This window comes from Caretta caretta, chromosome 7 (assembly GCF_965140235.1).
Source record: "Caretta caretta isolate rCarCar2 chromosome 7, rCarCar1.hap1, whole genome shotgun sequence".
NCBI lineage: Eukaryota > Metazoa > Chordata > Testudines > Cheloniidae > Caretta > Caretta caretta.
The window spans coordinates 124,993,375-125,013,475 of NC_134212.1; the positions used below are offsets into that span (position 1 = coordinate 124,993,375).

Consider the following 20,101-nt stretch of genomic DNA (forward strand, 5'->3'; position numbering starts at 1 on the left):
CAGCTTCCAGTGCGGGGGTAGTGCTCCGGAGTCACCTACAGCGGAGCACCCAATGGGACACTACTCAAAGTAGTAGTAGTTACCTTGTGCAGTAATTATGGTTCGTTGAGATGTGCCCTTAGGGGTGCCCCATGACCCTATCTTCTCCCCCTCTACTTTGGAGTTATCTTGTCAATAACTCTGTGGTAGAGAAGGAACTGAAGAGGGTTGGCCTGTGCAATGCTGGTTAGCCTCGTGGTAAAGCACAAAGGGGAAGCAGAGCATGCACAGGCTGAATGGACACTGCTACCAAATTTCTCAGATCAGCAACAGAGGGATGCATCTACAGTTGAGCTCCCATGGGGTGCATCTCGAAGAATTTTCCTTTTCTCTTGGAAAGAAAGCTGCTTGAAAGAGCCACCACAAAGTAGTCTCCAGGGACATTAGGACTGAAATTTCCTCCTCCTTCTCTATCCGAGGAGGATCAAGGGAAATACAAGAAAAAAGTCTGATGTTCAGCGCTCTTTAGTTGCTTCAACAAAAAGCACACGGGCCTTTGTACTCTGTACCTACCATCTTCCCCACTGTCATTGCTCTGAGACTTCTGGAAAAGGGAGTAAGACAAGAGGTGCCAAGTGAAATCTGCTTCCCATGAGTGGTATGAATCCAATACACTTCTTGGGAAGAAGGCTAGCTCTCTGATTCTGACCCAGATCAGAAAAAAGAGATTTAGGATAAGCATTTTCCTTCTGATCTGTCTTAGCACTATGCTTGTAAAGGCCAACATCTGTACTAGATATGCTTCTAGTCTAGAGGAACTCCCTATGAAGGAGACAAGGAAAAAGCCTGTCTGATCAAGTGAAATTACTGAGTAATAGTACCTCTCTAGTTTCAAGGTAGAACCGTACATTCCTGTAAATCTTCCCTTTTCAGAACATTATCAAGGAGGAGTGGGAGCTTCCAAACAAGGTCAAAAGACAGAGCAGGGTGGCTAAATAGTGCTACAAATGTCCACCCGATCAAAATCAGATCTGGCCTCCATTCAAAAGGTGGCTGAAGGCCTGCCTCTCTAGTTAGGGACACAGCCATTCCTGTAGAGGATCCCACAAATAGGAGGATTGAATTGGCAACAAATTTCTGGAGCTTGAGCTGTGTTCACTTGTTTTGCCAGAGCAATCCTGGCATGGGTTTACAATGTGGCTGACAGTACCTCTCAAGCAGAGAGAGCCTGTTGAACTGGGCACATCTCTCTCAAAAGATGTCCTTTGCTGCATCTGTATCTGACGCCTCCCTGGATGCCCTCAGATATTGAGCTAGGGCCAGGGGCTGCAAGGTGGTACCACGCCGACATACGGCTCCAGGACTGGAAGGCTCATAGGCTAAACTGCTTTTAGCCACTTCCACAGATTGCAAGCTGTTCAGCAATACCATGAATCAAGTTGGAGAGCACTAGTAGGAAAAATGAGACCTTTGTCCCCAGCAAACAATATAGGAGAGACTACAGGCCATAGTCCAAAGCTGGGAGTCCTTCTGTACTGGCCAGTACAGAAAATCCTACAGGAAAGGACCCAGCTACACCAGAAGAAAATGGAAGAGCTGTGGGGAGGAGCATGTGGCAGTGCAGGTGAATTCTCCAGTCAGACCTCAGGTTCCTCAAAGCAAACATGACTTGCAGGCAGCATGGTCTAGGGTGGAGCCCCAGTGGTAGTTTTCAGTTAGCAATGGTTTGGTCTCTTGTGACCTTGCTCAATTGGGTCTTGGAAATAGTTCACAGGGGATACCTTTTGGATCTCTTGGCATATGTCCATCCCCTGAATATCTGATCTCTCATGTCTGTGGATCCTTTGACAAGACAGGGCATGTAGCCATCTATCTTACATCTCCCTTCTTACGGACTGGCTGAGAGTACGTAGTCCAACTTGGTAGTTTCACAGATGCTTTCTACGCTTTGTTTTCATAGCACAACACAACCAGCACAGCTTACTGCCCTTTGGTTTAACAACTGCACCAAGTGTTTCTGAAATGCTGCTAGTATTAATAGCAACTCTCAGGAGGTCATCCAGGTCTTCCCCTTCATGACAGCCATCTTTTGTGGGATCAGTGGCCTCCTGGGTTGGATGTTCTTCAGTGGGCCTGTGGTTCCATGGGGCCACTACCAAGCTTCCTCCTATTCCTCTCCCAATACTGTTCTTTTCATCTGAGAGGGCACTTTGACTCATTCACCATCTGAATGATCCATCAGACATGAGTCAGGCTTCCCAATAAGTGAGCCAGTCAGGGGAGTTATTGCTATAGATACTGTTTTAGAGGGATTGGGTGCTCACAGAGAGTGAAGGACTGTCTATGGCAGTGGTTCTCAAACTTTTGTACTGGTGACCCCTTTCACACAGCAAGCCTCTGAGTGCAACACCCCACCCCCTTCTAAATTAAAAACACTTTTTTTATATGTTTGCCTCCAGCATTTATAATGGTGTTAAAGTGGGGTTTGGGGTGGAGGCTGACAGCTCCCGACCCCCATTTTGAGAACTCCTGGTCTATGGAATCTAGTCCAAACAAAAATAAACAGCATAAGTTGGCTAGAGGGCAATCTGATATGGTCTCAAGGCTCTGAACCATATCTGGATTCCCCTCATGTACTGATCATGACAGACAGCCCCTCAGTCATTCCATATTTTGATTGTTACCCCACCCCGTTCTAAGTCCACAATCCTTCAAAGAGAAACTTCCCTCCTGAGGATTTGACTGGAGGAGAATCTGCTGTCAATCTGCTCCCTTAAAGTTCCAGGGAGAATGAATGTTATGGCTGACTGGCTCAGCAGGCAAGAAAGAACATTCAGAATGGGAATTACACCCAGAGGGTTCCATCTCCTGGTGAAGGAATTTCATCTCCCAGCAATAGATTTATGTGCCTCCCTCTGACACATAAAGCACCAGGGTTCTTTTCTTGCCAGCAGGATTACAAATCCAAGGCAACAGAGCCGTGTTGACCAAGTGGCTAAAAGGATTCCTATATGCATTTCTGGTAGCCCCATTCTGACCAAGGAGGTTGGTCGAGGAGGTTCTCCAACCTCCTTGGTGTAGCACAGAGACCTTCCATCAGCTTTCTATCCAGAAGGAATCTGCTTTTAAAGCAGCCAATAATGCATAAGAATCTGGACAGACTGTGGGTGCCTGGCTCTTGAACAGTATCAAGTCAAGAGGTAGTATCCTTGCTTCTAGCTTCCAGAAATAATTCTACTAATTCAGTATATTCATGAGCTTGGCTGAGGTTTGCCCATAGCTGGCAGGACAAGGTTCTCTTCTCAGTTCTTTCCCGTCTCCCAATATCTGCATCAGTACCATAGATTCTTGACTTCAAATTGGACTCAGGCCAGTCCTGGTGATTCAGACACTCAGAGGTCAAGTAGCTGCTTTTGTCTAGCGTCCTTTGTGCCGCAGGCAAAATGTGGATTTAATCTTATCCAGATTTCCAATGTTATATTTGGAAAGCAGTCTCTTCTGCATCCTTCTGAAGTACACCAGAGTTTTCCCATGGTACATACAGCTGGTTCTCAGTGCTTTACTGGCTCTCCATTTGAACCAGTCAGGAAAGTGTCTCTCCATACTTCCTAGCCAACTGAAGTGGCATTTTTTTAAAGCAGTCTCTTCAGCTTGAAAGATCTGAGTTGGAAGCGCTCGCTACGTGGACTCTCCAATACTGTCTCTTCCGTAAAGATAGAGGTGCTCGGAACGGACTTTGCCTTCATACCAAAGATTGTCTTGAGGTTCTATAGAGCTAAGGAAACTTTCCTTCAACAGAGCTCTCAAAATATAAATTAATCACACAGCTCAGTTCAGAAAAAAAGGATCAGTCTATCAACTGGTGCCAGAGGGCTTCTTTTCCTTTATCGTCCATTTCCAGGTGGTGAAGACATTTTATGCTTCTGAGATTCAGGTAAAAAAATGCAACTCCATCTTCGAAAATCAGCTTACTCTTTGAGCTGTGGCAACTTCATGAGCAGAAAGATCACTGCTATGAAATTCCTAGTGTCTCTGGATCTGTGAACCTCCTTATGTTTCCTTATTTTTATCTGTATCTCTGCATTATCTGAAAAAATATTTGCTTGAGGTAATGAGGCCCACAAATCCAACCCACCTTGAATGGGCAGTAAATTTGGGAAAGATATGCGATTATTAACTTGCACTCAAGTGTGTTCACTGAAATTCCTTGCTCTGCAGGAGGATTGTTAGTATTCAGTCTTAATGCTTAATCCTTAACTTTCCTCATGGACACACAATGGTTATAGATTTCCTCTGCTGTGAAAGTCTCTCAAATGGCGTGGGCTTCTCAGAGGTGGGGAGGAGCCACACCTCCCTGGCCATAGACTGACAGTTGTCTGATCTGTCTCCAGGGCTGCACAGAGCAGAGACCCTATGTTATGGATCTTTGGATCACATTACTTCAAGAAAGGAAACTTTCAGGCAAGGTGCAGAGAAATTTTCCTATTCTCCCCTGTGAATAGGTGAAGTACTTACCTTGGTTGCTGCTCAGAGCTGTTAAAGCTGGTTCTTGCTCCTTTAACAGGTGTCCTCAGAGTGCTGTATAGCTGCCATGAAACCGACCAATCTTGTTAATTTCACTCTGCTGCTAGTTAAAGTTAGGAGGCGCTGCAGGACCCCTCTTCATTGACTAAAATGCTCACCCTTACAAATGCAGACTCTCTCTTCAGAATCATACTAGCTAGCAATTTAATCAGTTCTGCAGAACACGGTGGCATTTGCTGAGGAAAGCTTTTTATTTGCTGTGGGCGAGTGAATTTTTTGATCCCTGGTTTGGTACAAGTTGATGGCTTTAGTGGCTCAAAGGTCACATAAGGAAGAATTTTCACTTCCCTGCTCTCTTTTTGATGATGCCTCTGTACTTCAAAATCCTCTTGCAATGCCTGTATCCAACTAGCTGTGTACTGTCACTCCTAGCTTTCTTTTAACTTACTCCTTTCCACTCTATATCCCTATCGTTGAATGTTTCAGATTATTTTTCTCATGTATTTACACTTGTCCATACTGTTTTCCAGCTGTATCTATAACCTCTCTAGATCCATTTGTATTTTTGTCCTCACTAATGTTTGCAGCCTCTCCCCATGTAGTGTCACCTGTGAATTTAACTAACATGCTGTTTACCCTTTCTTCCAGATCCAGTTTCTGATCCTACTTCCACATTTGGGAGTATGCAAGGGACAAACACATCTCCTTGCGTAGCTTGACTGGATATCCCAAGACTAGGATGTTAGTATACCTATACAATTTTATTTGCTTTAAAATGTTGCCAGTTTATTTGCACATGGGTTGTTAAATTGTAATTGGCTACATTAGCATTGTGCAGGTTTAGAATGCTAACCATGAAGCAGCAATGAGTTTGTAGAGCTGTAATAGTATAGCCAAGATTTTCAAAACCAGTTGCCTAAAGCTAGGCTCCTAAATAAATTTGGCTAGTCTTTAAAAATACTATGGATCCTGAGCTGCTACAATGGGAGGTGCTTTATGCCCTTTTTTTTGGGGGGGGGGAATCTTAGCCCTTTGTTTTGAGTAGTCAACTATAGAGTAATCCAAGATCATACAAAATCTTTGGATTGTGTTCAGGATACTTTTACAAATCATTTTAAACATCTAAATGCATGGATATGCATGAGATTCTGGTCTGTAGAGACTTTAAATATTTCAAATTGCAAAATGTTTTATGGAAATACTGGCATTTAGTTTTTTGCATGATTTCAGCTAGTTCTAAACTAGTTATGTATGTTAGTTTATTCTGCACCCCTGCAGTTCATGGCAGTATATTGTTCCATCTTTTTAAAAGAAATAGCTTGCTAATCACTGTTGCAGCCTAAGCTATAACTTTTGCCTTATCAAACTATAGCAGTGGCTTGTAAATTCTTCTAAACTGTGTTCTGAGTTGTAGTGATTCTTGGTACTTATTGCAAAGAAGATAACACATCTTCTGCTATGAAAGCAGTTGGTTGACAGCTGAGTCACTGGATGTGCAAATCTAAAGAAGGTCAATGTTAAGGTGTCAGAGTAGCAGCTGTGTTAGTCTGTATCCGCAAAAACAACAGGAGTCCTTGTGGCACCTTAGAGACTAACACATTTATTTGGGCATAAGGTTTTGTGGGCTACAGCCCACTTCATCGGATGCATAGAATGGAACACATAGTAAGAGGACACACGCACACACACGCAGAAAGTGGAAGTTGCCATACAAACTGTAAGAGGCTAATTAATTAAGATGAGCTTTTATCAGTAGGAGAAAAAAAATTTTGCAGTGATATTCAAGATGGCCCATTTAGACAGTTGACAAGAAGGTGTGAGGATACTTAATATGGGGAAATAGATTCAATATGTGTAATGACCCAGCCACTCCCAGGCTCTATTCAAACCCAAGTTAATGGGATCTAGTTTGCCTATTAATTCAAGCTCAGCAGTTTCTCACTGGAGTCTGTTTTTGAAGCTTTTCTGTTGCAAAATTGCCACCTTTAATTGCCATCCGATGAAGTGAGCTGTAGCTCACGAAAGCTCATGCTCAAATAAATTGGTTAGTCTCTAAGGTGCCACTAGCATCTAGTCACTTTTTGGAGTGTCATGTTAGTAAATGGTACATGTAACTTCTGGGTTGTTTTTTTTTTTTCTTGTTGCTGAGGTTGCTAACAAAGATGTGATTTTTTTTATTCATTAGTAACTAGGTTTAGCCCCATCCCAAAACTTACTTTCCACTTTCCACTGAACAGCCATACGTGGGTAATGAGTTGGGGTAAAATTGTGGTTAGGTTGAAGAGGGTCTGCAGCATCCATTGCACCTCCTCATGCATCAGCATTCCCCAAGGACTTGGGCTAGAAAATCATAATGACCCTGGATCAGAGTGTCTCCTGCTACATTCTTTACAGGGTGCACTTGGTGTAGGGGCACAGGGAATAGAAATACCCTTTGTAGTGTCCTTGTTGCTGTTGCTTCCTTTGTCATTGTGGAAAACTAGGATTTTGCAGACCTCCCTGCTGAACTATGCCAGGAAGACTCCTTGGGCCTTTCTGATTTTGAGTTCATTGGGGATAGACAGTCTAGCTCTTTTGTTACCAAACCCTGATAGACTAGAATACTTGGATACTGGTTCAGAGGTATTAAATCGGGCTTTTGAAACTTTTGTTACTAGTAACAATGGTTACAAATTACTTAATAAAAGTTAGTGTAGCCTAAACTGCCCTGCATTATGCCCCTGTAGTTTACAAAGTAAAACTTTTAGCACTGAGCACAGTGAGTCAGGTGGTGCTGTGTAGGCTTGCTATACAAAATTACCTATATGGTTCTTTTACAATCCAAAATTATCTGTGCCAATATTGATTCAATAGGTGTGCAGGACACTTCATGGAGAGCTTGACACAGTCCTGTCCCGGAGAGCTTACTCTGTTAAGAATTGTATAGGGAGAAATGACCAACATATGTGTGTGTGTAAGGAAAAAAAGGCTTACATAAGGTCAGGGGCATTTGTGTGCACATCCATAGCGTTCCTATTATCATTTGTGTCTGACTATGCAAGGGGCAGCCGTGGTACTTCAGCCTCTACCACTTTTAGGTCCAGCTGCTTGAGTCTGTTTCTTCCCCCCGTGTGGTGCTGCTGACTGCCTCCCATTCTGCTATGCACATTCTAATTTGCAGTAGATCTTGTAAGGCTCCTGTAAATTGTACTGAGGGCTAGTGTACACAGTTGCTGAGGAGACAGGAAGTAGCATTGCACCAGGTTTCAAACAAGCTTTTCTTGCACAGTATAATTCAATGGCTATAGTGCTCACTACTGGCTCAGACATATAAAGGCAGTTTCAGTGGAAGCTGAGCCTTCCTTTGCTCAATGGTTCCTCTTGCATCGCATTTGTAGGATACATTCGTCAAAAACCATGTGGGAGAGGTCAGGGAAAATCTAAAATTCAGACTTCAAGCCAAAGGGTCTGTGTGAAGCAGACTTTAACAGAGGGCTTGGGCAGTGTTTGTTACTTTGTTGAGACCTTGCAAGGAAGGAGGAAAATCTTGCTGTTCAATTTTGGGCCCACTGATCCTCCGTGTTCCTTCAGTCTCCAAGGAACATCTGGGGCAAAACCAGCTCTGTTGTTAAGTAGTAGTAAGACCTCTTTTTGAGGTGCCAGCCAGTTTTTTTTCCACTTCCGACAGCTGTGTCGGAAGGCTCAAGAGCTGTGAGCACTTGTCTTCCTAATAGTTTTACATTCCCAGATGGAGAGAGTTACTTGCTCGGTTTTGATTAAACATTCTGAGACCCTGCAGCAGCTAATCATGCTCTGCCAATGCAAGGCAAATGTGGCAAGCTAACCCTAGAAGAAACCTAGTGCTGTATAGCGGTCTTTCTGTTCTATACCATTCCTGTCCAGAGCTGCTCCCATTGCTTCCAGGGAGAGAGCTCCTACCAGACTCAAAATAGGACTACTCCAAGGGGAAAGTATGGGTTCCACCCAAGCAAAGTAGGACTGACTGGTCACTTTTCAAGGCTTCAGAAGGATAATTGTGAGGTACCCGGGGCATGTATAGTATATCTGGTGTGAACTGTTCACCCGCTTCTTCATCTCATGAAATGATAAACCTGAAGATAATTTCTTAAACTTGCAAAAGGGTACCTAGCAGGAAAAAGAGTGGAGATGCAAGTTGAGTAATGTACATTGGAAGGTATAATTTGAACTGCACAGATATGGGGTGATTCTAAATTAGCTATCAATTTATGAAAGAGACCTGGGCATAATTTTGACATATTAATAAAAACATATGCACAGTAAACACCCATGGTCAAATTAAACCGTGTATAATTATGTGTAAAGAATGGGATAGAAAATATCGAGTTTGCAAATGGGTACAACATAACTTTGAATATGGTCTTCAGTTCTGATCACCTCCTCTTAAATATAGTGATTTGCTGGCAAGTGCTTTGGCTATGCTTAGACTAAAGTATGAGGAGAGTGTGAATAAAAGTGGGACTTTTAGTTGAGGCAAATAACTGAGAGGTACACAAAACAAACAGGAAGGTGAAAGTAAATTGGGTGCATTTTTGTTTATACTCCTAACAAAATTACATCTAGTGAAATTGAAACAACAGATTTCAGCTGTTAATGAGGGTTCTTTTATCCTTAGGATAATAGCGTCGCTGATACAGCAGCTGATTAATAAAGAATTAAAGGAGGGTGATATAATGAAGGACAATCAACATGAGTTTATGGAAAATAGATTGTGATACAATTTTTTGAAGGGATTTTTTGGGTGAGAAAGGTAATAGTATTGATGTAATAAGCTTAGACTTCTGTACAGCATTTGACTTAGTTCCACATGATATTTTGGTTAAAAAAACTAGAATGATACAAAATCAACATGGCACACATTAAATGGAATAAAAGCCAGCTAACTGGTAGTTCTCAAGCTGTAATTGTAAACAAAGAATTGTCATTGAGCAGGTGTATTTCTAGTGGGGGGTCTTGCAGGGATCGATTCTTGGCCCTCTGCTATTTAGCATTTTTATCAGTGACCTGGAAGAAAACACAATGTCATCACTGATAACAGTTTGCAGGTGATCCAAAAATTGGGGAAATGGTAAATAATGAGGAGGATAGCTCACTGATCTGGATCACTTGGTAAGTTGGTGCAAGCAAACAACGCCCGCACACACTCAGTGTAGGCCCTGCTTACAGGATGGGGGACTCTATTCTGGGAAGCAGTGACTCTGAAAAAGATTGGGGATGCATGGCTAACCAGCTAAATAAGAGTTCCCAGTGTGCTAAAAGAGCTAATGTGATCCTGGGATGGATAAACAGGGAAATCCTTGAGTAGGAATAGAGAAGTTATTCTACTTGTGTGGGTGGTACTGGAATATTGTATCCAGGTCTGATGTCCGTAGTTCAAGAAGGATGTTGATAAATTGGAGAGGGTTCAGAGAAGAGCCACACAAATGATTAAAGGATTAGAAAACCTGCCTTATAACGATAGACTTAAGGAACTCAATCTGTTTCTCTTAGCAAAGAGAAGGCTAACGGGCAACTTAATTACAATCTATTATAAGTACTAACATGGATAACAAATATTTGATGATGTGCTCTTCAGTCTAGCAGACAAAGGTATGATGTCATCCAATGGAAGCTGAAGCTAAACAAATTCAGACTGGAAACAAGGTGTACATTTTTAATGGTGAGGATAACTAAAAAAGTTGATGGTGACAGGATACTTAACACAGTTAATAATTATAATAATTAATAATGAGGAAGGAATACAAGCCAAAATAGGGAAAGAATAGGTTAAAGTATATTTAGATAAGTTTACATTAGGGCTGTCAAGCGATTAATCGTGATTACTTTTTTTAATCACATGATAAAACAATAATAGAATACCATTTAAATATTTTGGATGTTTTCTGTATTTTCAAATATACTGATTTTAATTACAACACACTACACAGTGTACAGTGCTCACTTTATATTTTTTATTACAAATATTTGCACTGTAAAAAACAAAATAAATAGTATTTTTCAGTTTACCTAATACAAATACTGTAGTGCAATCTCTTTATCATGAAAGTTGAACTTACAAATGTAGAATTATTTACAAAAAAACCTGCATTCAAAAATAAAACAATATCAAACTTTAAAGCCTACAAGTCTACTCAGTCCTACTTCTTGTTCAGCCAATTGCTCAGGCAAACAAGTTTTGTTTACATTTGCAGAGATAATGCTACCTGCTTCTTATGTACAATATCACCTGAAAGTGACAATAGGTGTTTGCATAGCACTGTTGTAGCCAGCATCGCAAGATATTTATGTGCCAGATGTGCTAAAGAGTCATATGTCCCTTCATGCTTCGACCACCATTGCAGAGGGCATACGTCCATGCCAATGACTGGTTCTGCTTGATAACGATCCAAAGCAGTGCGGTCTGACACATGCTCATTTTCATCATCTGAGTCAGATGCCACCAGCAGAAGGTTGATTTTCTTTTGTGGTGGTTTGGGTTCTGTAGTTTCTGCATCAGTGTGTTGCTCTTTTAAGACTTCTGAAAGCATGCTCCACACCTCATCCCTCTGAGATTTTTGGAAGGCACTTCAGATTTTTAAACTTTGGGTCGAGTGCTGTAGCTATCTTTAGAAATCTTATATTGGAACCTTCTTTGTGTTTTGTCAAATCTGTAGTGAAAATGTTCTTAAACCAAACAACATATGCTGGGTCGTCATCACAGCCTGCCATAACACAAAATGTGTATGGCAGAATGCAGGTAAAACCATGGAGCAGGAGACATACAATTTTCCTCCAAGGAGTTCAGTCATAAATCTAACTAACACTTTTTTTTTAACAAGCATCATCAGCATGGAAGCATGTCAGCTGGAATGGTGGCTGACACGTGAAGAGGCATATGAATCCTTAGCATATCTGGCATGTAAATACCTTGCAAGGCTGGCTACAAAAGTGCCATGCAGACGGGGTGTTCTCACTTTCAGGTGACAGTGTAGATAAGAAGCGGGCATAATTATCTCCCGTACACGTAAGCAAACTTGTTTCTCTTAGCGATTGGCTGAACAAGAAGTAGGACTCGGTGGACTTGTAGGCTCTAAAGTTTTACATTGTTTTGTTATGGAGTGCAGTTATGTAACAAAAAAAAATCTACGTTAGTAAGTTGCACTTTCACGATAGAGATCGCACTACAGTACTTGTATGAGGTGAATTGAAAAATACTATTTCTTTTGTTTGTCATTGTAATCAAATGTAATACAAAGTAAGCACTGTACAGTTTGTATTCTGTGTTTGTAATTAAAATCAATATATGTGAAAAGGTAGAAAAACACCCGAAAATGTTTAATACATTTCAGTTGGTATTCTATTGTTTAACAATGTGATTAAAACTGCGATTAATATCTATTATTTTTTGAGTCAATCGCATGAGTTAACTGCAATTATGCTACAGCCCTAGTTTATATGTATTCAAGTTGGCAGTGCCTGATGAAATTCATTCTAGGGTACGTAAGGAGCTAGCTAAAGGAATCTCAGAACAGTTAGCAGGTTTCTTTGAGAGGTCCTAGGAGACTGGAGAAGGACAAACATAGTCCCTATCTTTAAAAAGGGGAAGAAAGAGGACCTGGGGAATTATAGACCACTCAGCCCAACCTTGATACCTGGAAAGACACTGGAACAAACTATTAAGCAATCATTTTGTAAGCACCTAATAATAGGGTTGTAGGGAATAGCCAGCATGGATTTGTTAAGAACAAATGCCAAACCAGCCTAAATTCCTTCTGTGAGTGAGTTAGTGGCCTACAAGGGAGGGAAGCAGTAGATGTGGTATATCTTGATTTTTAAAATAAGGCTTTTGACACAGTCCCACATACATTTTCAAACAAACTAGGGAAATGTCTAGATTAAATTACTATGAGGTGGTTGCATAACTGATTGGAAGACCATACTCATCAATTAGTTATGAATGGTTTGCTGTCAAACTGGGAGGGCATATTTAATGGGATTCCGCAGGGGTCAGTCCTGGGGTCTGATACTATTCAGTATTTTCATATATGATTTGGATAATGGATGGAGAGTGTGCTTATAAATTGAGAGGGTTGCAAGCACTTTGTTGGGATAGTATTAGAATTCAAAATGCCCTTGACAAATTGGAGAATTGATCTGAATTCAACAAGATGAAATTCAGTAAAGACAAGTGCAAGGTAGTACACTTAGGAACAGAAAGTCAAATGCACATCTACTACCCAGAGAATAACTGGCTAGGTGGTATTGCTGCCAAAAAGGAGCTGTAGATTGTAGTGGATCACAAACTGAATGTGAATCAATATGATGCAGCTGTGAAAAAGGCTAATATTCTAGGGTGTATTAACAAGAGTGTTATGGAAGACACAGGAGGTAATTGTCCCACTTTACTTGGCTCTGGACTACTGTGTCCAGTTCTGGGTGCCATGCGCTAGGAAAGGTATGGACAAATTGGGGAAAGTACAGAGAAAAGCAACAAAAATGATAAAAGATTTAGAAAAACCTATCCTCTGATGAACCATCAGAAAAACTGGGCATGTTGTTCTTGAGAAAAGAAGACTGAGGTGGACTTGAAAACAGTCTTCAACTATGCTAAGGGCTGTTCTAAAGAAGACGGTGATTAATTGTTCTCATTGTCTACTGAAGGTAGGCTAAGAAGTAATGGTCTTAAATCTCCCTTACTGTAGATTAGGCTAGATATTAATAACTTTCTCTATGTAAGGATAGTTGAGCTCTGGAATAGGCTTCCAAGGAAGGTTGGGGAATCCCCATTATTGGAAGTTTTTGAAAGGGGGTTGGACAAACACCCCTCAGGGGCGGTCTAGGTTTATTTGGTCCTGCCATAGCACAGGGTGGGGCTGGACTTGATGACTTCTCGGAGTCCCTTCCAGCCCTATGTTTCTATGATGATTAGCAATTGGAACCATTTGCCAAGGGTTGGGGTGGATTCTCCATCACTGACCATCTTAAAATCAAGATTGGATGTTTTTCTAAAAGATCTTCTCTAGGAATTAGTTCCATGTTCTGTGTTAAACAGGTCAGACTAGATGATCCTAGTGGTCCTTTCTGGCCTTGAGTATGTGAACCCTTCTGTGTAGCCTACGCAACTGAATGATGCAAGATTAAGGCTAAAAGATTAGTAAATGTCAAAGAATTAGACACACGATGATAAACATTAGGCTGAAAAACAGGGGCTGTAAACCCCCATGCTTTAGTCAGTTACTCATGACTTGAGCATTGCAAGAAACTTTCCCTAGGGTCAGATTAGTCCGTAGCTGGCTACTGCATGGTTTCTACCACCTTCCTTTGAAGCAGCTAGTACTGGACTATGCGGACCACTGACCTGGTATGCCAGTTATAGTCTCCAGACAATATACTTCTACTAATAGTTCGAAGTTGCTTTAGAGCTAGTAAGGACTTAGGGCGTAACAGAGGATTATCAGCTATACCAAAGGTGCTGCCCTAGAACCAGAGAAATAGCAGAGCCTATAACTAAGTGACTGGAGCCTGGGGCGTTAGAAGATGCCTTCTTCAGAGCTAAAATCAGTTGTACCTCACCCTGCAGCTCAAACCTACAGTTTCAGAAAGAACTGTCACATTTTGTAGGCTTACATCTGCATGCCCAGGCAGATGCTGTGCTCTGTATACTTAGAAGTGGATGTTTCTCGTTAGGAAGACAACCTCATCATCTGCTATGAGCAACTCCCATTCATCCCCCAATTACCCACTCCACTTTTGAATATTCTGCATCCTTTCTGAGCCCTTAGGATCATTCCTTCCCCAGACCACCCTTCCAGTCTCTTGTAGCAAGGGAGGCCATCTGCTCAAAGGAAAGACGACTAAAATAAAGTACTCTAGTGAATATTAAGGGGTAATTCTTCCTAATAGAAGTTGTCCATTTTTCTTACTGACTCAGTCCTACAAATGAAACTCTGTCATTTAGAATACTTCCTTTCCACCCCATGCTGCATCACCCTGTTTTACAGCTCTAATACTTTTGGAAGAAGGTGGTAAGGAAACAGATTAATCTTGTGGTAAGAAGTAGTGACCTGCCTTAGGGTCACTAGGAAACCAGAACTCAAGCATAAATATAAAGACTCAAGTTATTAAAAAAAAAAATAGGTCATTTAATATTTTAAAGATAAAAGAGGAAAATAAGTTAGACACACTTTCACCTGCAGAATTTAGACTTAGCCCATATAGATTCTCCCTCCATGTCAGTAATCTGCAAACTTTTTTCCATATTCTCAAGAAGTTTCCCATTAAGCCCCATTCTCAAAGAAAGAGTTCTGTTTTCTTCTTTGCAAAATAACTGAAAAAAGAGGAAGGCAGAACAGAAGAATGTTGCCCAATGCTCTGAGTCATAAGTAGGGGCATAGCGAGCAGATCGAGGGACGTGATCGTTCCCCTCTATTCGACATTGGTGAGGCCTCATCTGGAGTACTGTGTCCAGTTTTGGGCCCCACACTTCAAGAAGGATGTGGATAAATTGGAGAGAGTCCAGCGAAGGGCAACAAAAATGATTAGGGGTCTGGAACACATGAGTTATGAGGAGAGGCTGAGGGAGCTGGGATTGTTTAGCCTGCAGAAGAGAAGAATGAGGGGGGATTTGATAGCTGCTTTCAACTACCTGAAAGGGGGTTCCAAAGAGGATGGCTCTAGACTGTTCTCAATGGTATCAGATGACAGAACGAGGAGTAATGGTCTCAAGCTGCAGTGGGGGAGGTTTAGATTGGATATTAGGAAAAACTTTTTCACTAAGAGGGTGGTGAAACACTGGAATGCGTTACCTAGGGAGGTGGTAGAATCTCCTTCCTTAGAGGTTTTTAAGGTCAGGCTTGACAAAGCCCTGGCTGGGATGATTTAACTGGGAATTGGTCCTGCTTCGAGCAGGGGGTTGGACTAGATGACCTTCTGGGGTCCCTTCCAACCCTTATATTCTATGATTCTATAAAAAATGAAAACAGTGACCACTGTAGTATGATTGGTGGGGTGGAAAAAAACAGTTACCCTGTCAGAAGGGGACTTGTTCCTAAAAGAGACCTACTGTTTGAGTGTTTTGATACTAAGTGAGGGGGGCCATATAAGTATGTAGATCATTTTAATAGACTCAGCCCTGAGCTTCACCAGCCTCTCTGTTTCACCAGCACCGCATTATGTTGAGATACTGCACCAAAAGCAAGAGAGTGAATGGACTTTTCAAAGATCTACATCAGTTCCTAGAGGCCCATCACATTTTATCCGATGGACGCCATGAGAACTATTCTGTAGACCAAGGGATGTGGAAGAATTAGGTAGGGTTCTCCATTACATGGAACCACACACCTTCCTAACAAGATCTCAAAAACACCTACCTTCCATATCCCCTATAGCAAGGGGAAACACAGGTGAACAATAAACTGAGTAAGCCAGCAACAGATCCCCTCCACCCTTAGCAAAGAAATTCAGATGGCCAAAGATATATCTCTTGGTATCCAAAACAAAAGCCCCGTCACTGATCAAGAGATTATTCTAACAGGCTCACAGAGTGATATCCCATATGGGAGCCAAAGTGAGATGATAAAAGTTCCTGTGTTTGAGGATTTTCTTATTCAAAGTGAAACAAGCCAAATTCCTGAAGCTTCAGTTAGGCGTATTTCTCTGAATTTCTGTGTGGAATTTGGTTTCAATCAGGAAGGATAATATTCAAGGCAAAAACACTTTTGTTATGATTGGCAATACAAGGCCAATGAAAAAAGAAGAATAAAATCATCCTATGTTCATATTGAAACTATTGAATTTCTCAAATATTTGTTCTGAGCATTTTGTATTAATTAAAACTTTCATTTTCATTTCAAGGCCAGTTGGTTGAATCAGGTCAAGATAATAAGATGAGTGGAATAAGCTGGAGTCAGTCTGTGTTCAATGAAATTAACCTTAAAGTTTAGAGAGCCAATTCTGTATCTGTTTGCATGCAAAAACAAAAGAACACATGAATTTTCCAGGCAGAAAGGCCTACTCAGCTTAGCTCCTAGATGCTCCTTGCATAACAGTGGCCAACAGCACACCAATGGAAGATGCCCTTGGAGGGAGCTTCAACTATTTTATATAGGAAGTATGAAGAGATTACTGGCTTGTCTACATGATGGAGTAATGTGCACATGTGGAGGTGTGATTTTTAAAATGCACTGATGTGTTGCACATTAATCAGTCCATGCAGACCTTACTGGTGCTCACTAAAGGTATATTAAAGTACATTAGAGAACCTTGAGAGCACACCAGCATGATCTACATGAACCTGTTAATTTGGAACACCCCTGTAGTGCACATTACCCCACTGTATAGGCAAGCCCTATGACAGCGCTACGGTGGTTTGAATGTTCTGATTGTGTATTTACATTCCTTAACATGTTTTGGATGTCTTAAACTTAACCCCAACTGTGAATTTCCTGGATTTATAATGCTGTTTTGAGATAATTATAACATCTCTGTAATATAGTTTACCTTAAATTACCAATATGTACTTTCAAACTTAACTCCACTTTAATGTAGTTTTTATTTGGGAATTTTATACTAGCACCTCGGACATGTGCTGTGTTTCTTGGATCTCACACAGATGCAGTACATAGCCTTGTGTTCCTGCTCTTGCCAAAGGGCAGTTCTAGTCTGTGTTTAGTCATGCACCCAAATTCAGCTTAGCCACACGTTAGTTTGGAAATGGAATCATTAGCAAAGGTGTGGTCTTCTAGAGTTATCGAAGATATTTAACTACTTGTCAAAAATTCACTAGCAAAATGGCATTTGGAACAATGTAGATATTGCTTTCACAAGGTGTGTGTCAAACACTCTAGAATATCTTTTGATTAGGTTCTGTCTCAGATGGAAAGTAGTCCTGCTGAAGAAGCATGTTTCTATAAAAGCAAGCATTGTAGGAAATTGTAAACCAGGCTTCAATTCCTCTTGCCAACACATAGTTTCTTGTTGGCGGCTTTCGAGGATGATCTAGGTTTTCTAGTGCATCTAAGGTTGTATTTTGTGAGTTCTGGCCAGCCCTGCTTCCCCTCCCCCCCTTAAATCTTCTGTATAGTGTCTGTCTGCCTGGTTTCTTGTTAAGTGAAAGTGAGCTTCCTGACAGCCTGTTAGGATCTCAGAATGTGGGTGCTTTATTTGCAGAACCTCAGCTTTCACCTGTATAATACAATACTAAAAATCAAACCCCACTTTCCTTTCAAAGTTTAATACACATTTTTTGTTTTTTTTAAATAAACCAACAACCTTGCCCCAAGATGGAATGACCTATTTAAAGGTAAAAAGAGATTATTTACATGTAGTATATAGACAATTACAGAAAATCTTTCATTCTTTACCATCCTGTGGTCTTTGGGGTTGGTTTGAAGGACCAACTAAGAAGAAGGTCCCAAAATCTGGTCGGTGGAGCATTGGCTGATGCTCAGAAGAAAGCTGGTTGGTCACATGGGGCCAGCTTGTCTTGGTTTCCAGTTGCTAAGGTGTGTTACAATAGATAAAATGTCACTTTCCTAATACTGCTTTTCCACGTAAACAATTGTTGCAAAGATGTTATGTCCTCATGAATGGAAGAGAAGGGTCACAAAGGAAGGGAAGGTGGTCAGTGAGACAATACCTCTATTAAAATGTGTCCATAATATTAAAAAGTTTGAGAAATCCTGATATAAAGCATCAGCAGCAAGGCAGATTAAAAAGAGAGGCAGCATATACAGGCAGACTCTCCTTCCCACCTCCACCCTCTCCAAACCCCTAGAATATTTAAGCTCAGTCAGCCAGAGCAATTGCCACTTCATGGAAAAGATGATGAGGTAACTGCCACTTTGACACAATCCTCGGATATTTTTTATTTCTATCAGGTTTTTGGTCTGGAGATAGCATGGAGACTACATAGTGTCCACTAGTGGTTGAGTCTCCTCTAGACAAAACTGTCCAGACTTAAAAATCTACCCACAATCTTCGATACCATTAGCTCCACCTCTGTGGTCAACCCTACTGAGGACTCTAGTGGAATGGATGAGTTCACACTGGATGGGATGTGTTTTCTACCTGGACAGGAAGGCTAGCTAAGTGGTTCGGGTGCTCGTCTGGGACTTAGGAGACTTGGGTTTGATTCCTTGCTCTGTCACAGGCTCCTGTAGTTACTTAGTTCCCCATCTGTCAGGTGTGGCTAGTAGTGCTTCCATTCCTCATGGACTGTTGGGAAGATAAATACATTAGATTATGAGGTATTCAGATACTGTTGTAATGGGGGCAATATACGTTCCTAATATGTCTAGATTTTAGAGAGGTGTACTGGATAGTTGCCTATCCACTTTGAAAGCTGTCTTGGAGAGGATTCTGCCGGGGTTTTCTGTTGTGTATATTAGGCTGTTGGAGATATTGGGGGTTGCAGCGCTATTAGCATATGAGAGTACCTGGCTGTCACAGAATCATAGAAGTGTGAAACTGGAAGGGATCTCAATAGGTCATTAGTCCAGAGGTTCTTTTTCTTTCTGAAGCCCCCTCAATGTGCTATAAAAACTACGCCCCACCTGTTCCACAAAAACTGTTTTTGTGCATATAAAAGCCAGCACCAGCGATAGGGGATAGCAAGCAGGGCAGTTGGCTCAGACCACATGCCACCAGGGCCCCACAAGTTAAGCTGCCCAGGCTTTGGCTTCAGCCCCGGGTGGTAGGGCTTGGGGCATTGGGCTTCAGCCTTGCATGGCAAGGCTTCGGCTTTCTGCCCTGAGCCCTAGTGAGTCTAACACCGGCCCTGCTTGGCAGACCCCTTGTAACCTGCTCATGGTCCCCCAGGGGGTCCCACACCCCTAATTGAGAACTGCTGATCTAGTCCATCCTCTACACTCAAGGCTGGGCTAAATAATAATTAGACTGTCCCTAACAAGTGTTTGTCTAACCTGTTCTTAAAACCTTCAATGATACAACCTCCCTAGGCAATTTATTCCAGTTCTTAACTACCCTGACAGCTAGGAAGTTTTTCCTAATGTCCCCAGCATTCCAAAATTTACTAAAATAATCAACATTAACAGTCCAGTGAGCTCCTCAGCTCTTTAAAAACTCTTACATCCAAGTTATCCATATGGACTGATTTAAAGCTGTCTTACTTTAGTAGTTGTTTAACATCCTCCTTAGTTACTGTTGGACTGGAAATACAGCATAATCTGATATGAATACATCATCCTGCTTTTTCTTTTATATAGAACAGAAATAATTATTGAACACTTCTGTCTTTTTCTTTGTTATTATTGACAGTTCTACCATTTGCATATATTAATGAACTCCACACACACACACACACAGAATACTTTATAGCTGCTATCACTTCCCCTCTAAGCCAGGTTGGTATTTTAACCAGCACAACCTTCTTTCTTGATTGTGGCTTTCTGAGCATCTAGTAAAATGCTCTTAAAGAGTTCCCAATTACCATTCAGATCTTTCTCTTTAAATTCTTTCTCCCAGCTGAATTGGCTCATAATTGCTTTCAGTTTTGTGAAATTGGCCCTTTTTAAAGCACCAGTTATATATTTTACTGGTCTGGATTTATTCTGTTTGCACATCATACATGTGATCAAGTCAC

General features: G+C 41.4%; 1 protein-coding gene across 1 annotated transcript in view; it reads left to right on the plus strand.

Moving 5' to 3' along the window:
* The window catches only part of LCOR (ligand dependent nuclear receptor corepressor), an 81,706-nt gene that overhangs the window by 22,046 nt on the left and 39,559 nt on the right, over positions 1 to 20,101 (plus strand). The window contains exon 2 of the mRNA XM_075131119.1: positions 5,152 to 5,244. Coding sequence (XP_074987220.1) covers positions 5,243 to 5,244 — 2 coding nt within the window. The 5' untranslated portion in view covers positions 5,152 to 5,242. The remainder of the gene's footprint in view (positions 1 to 5,151; positions 5,245 to 20,101) is intronic.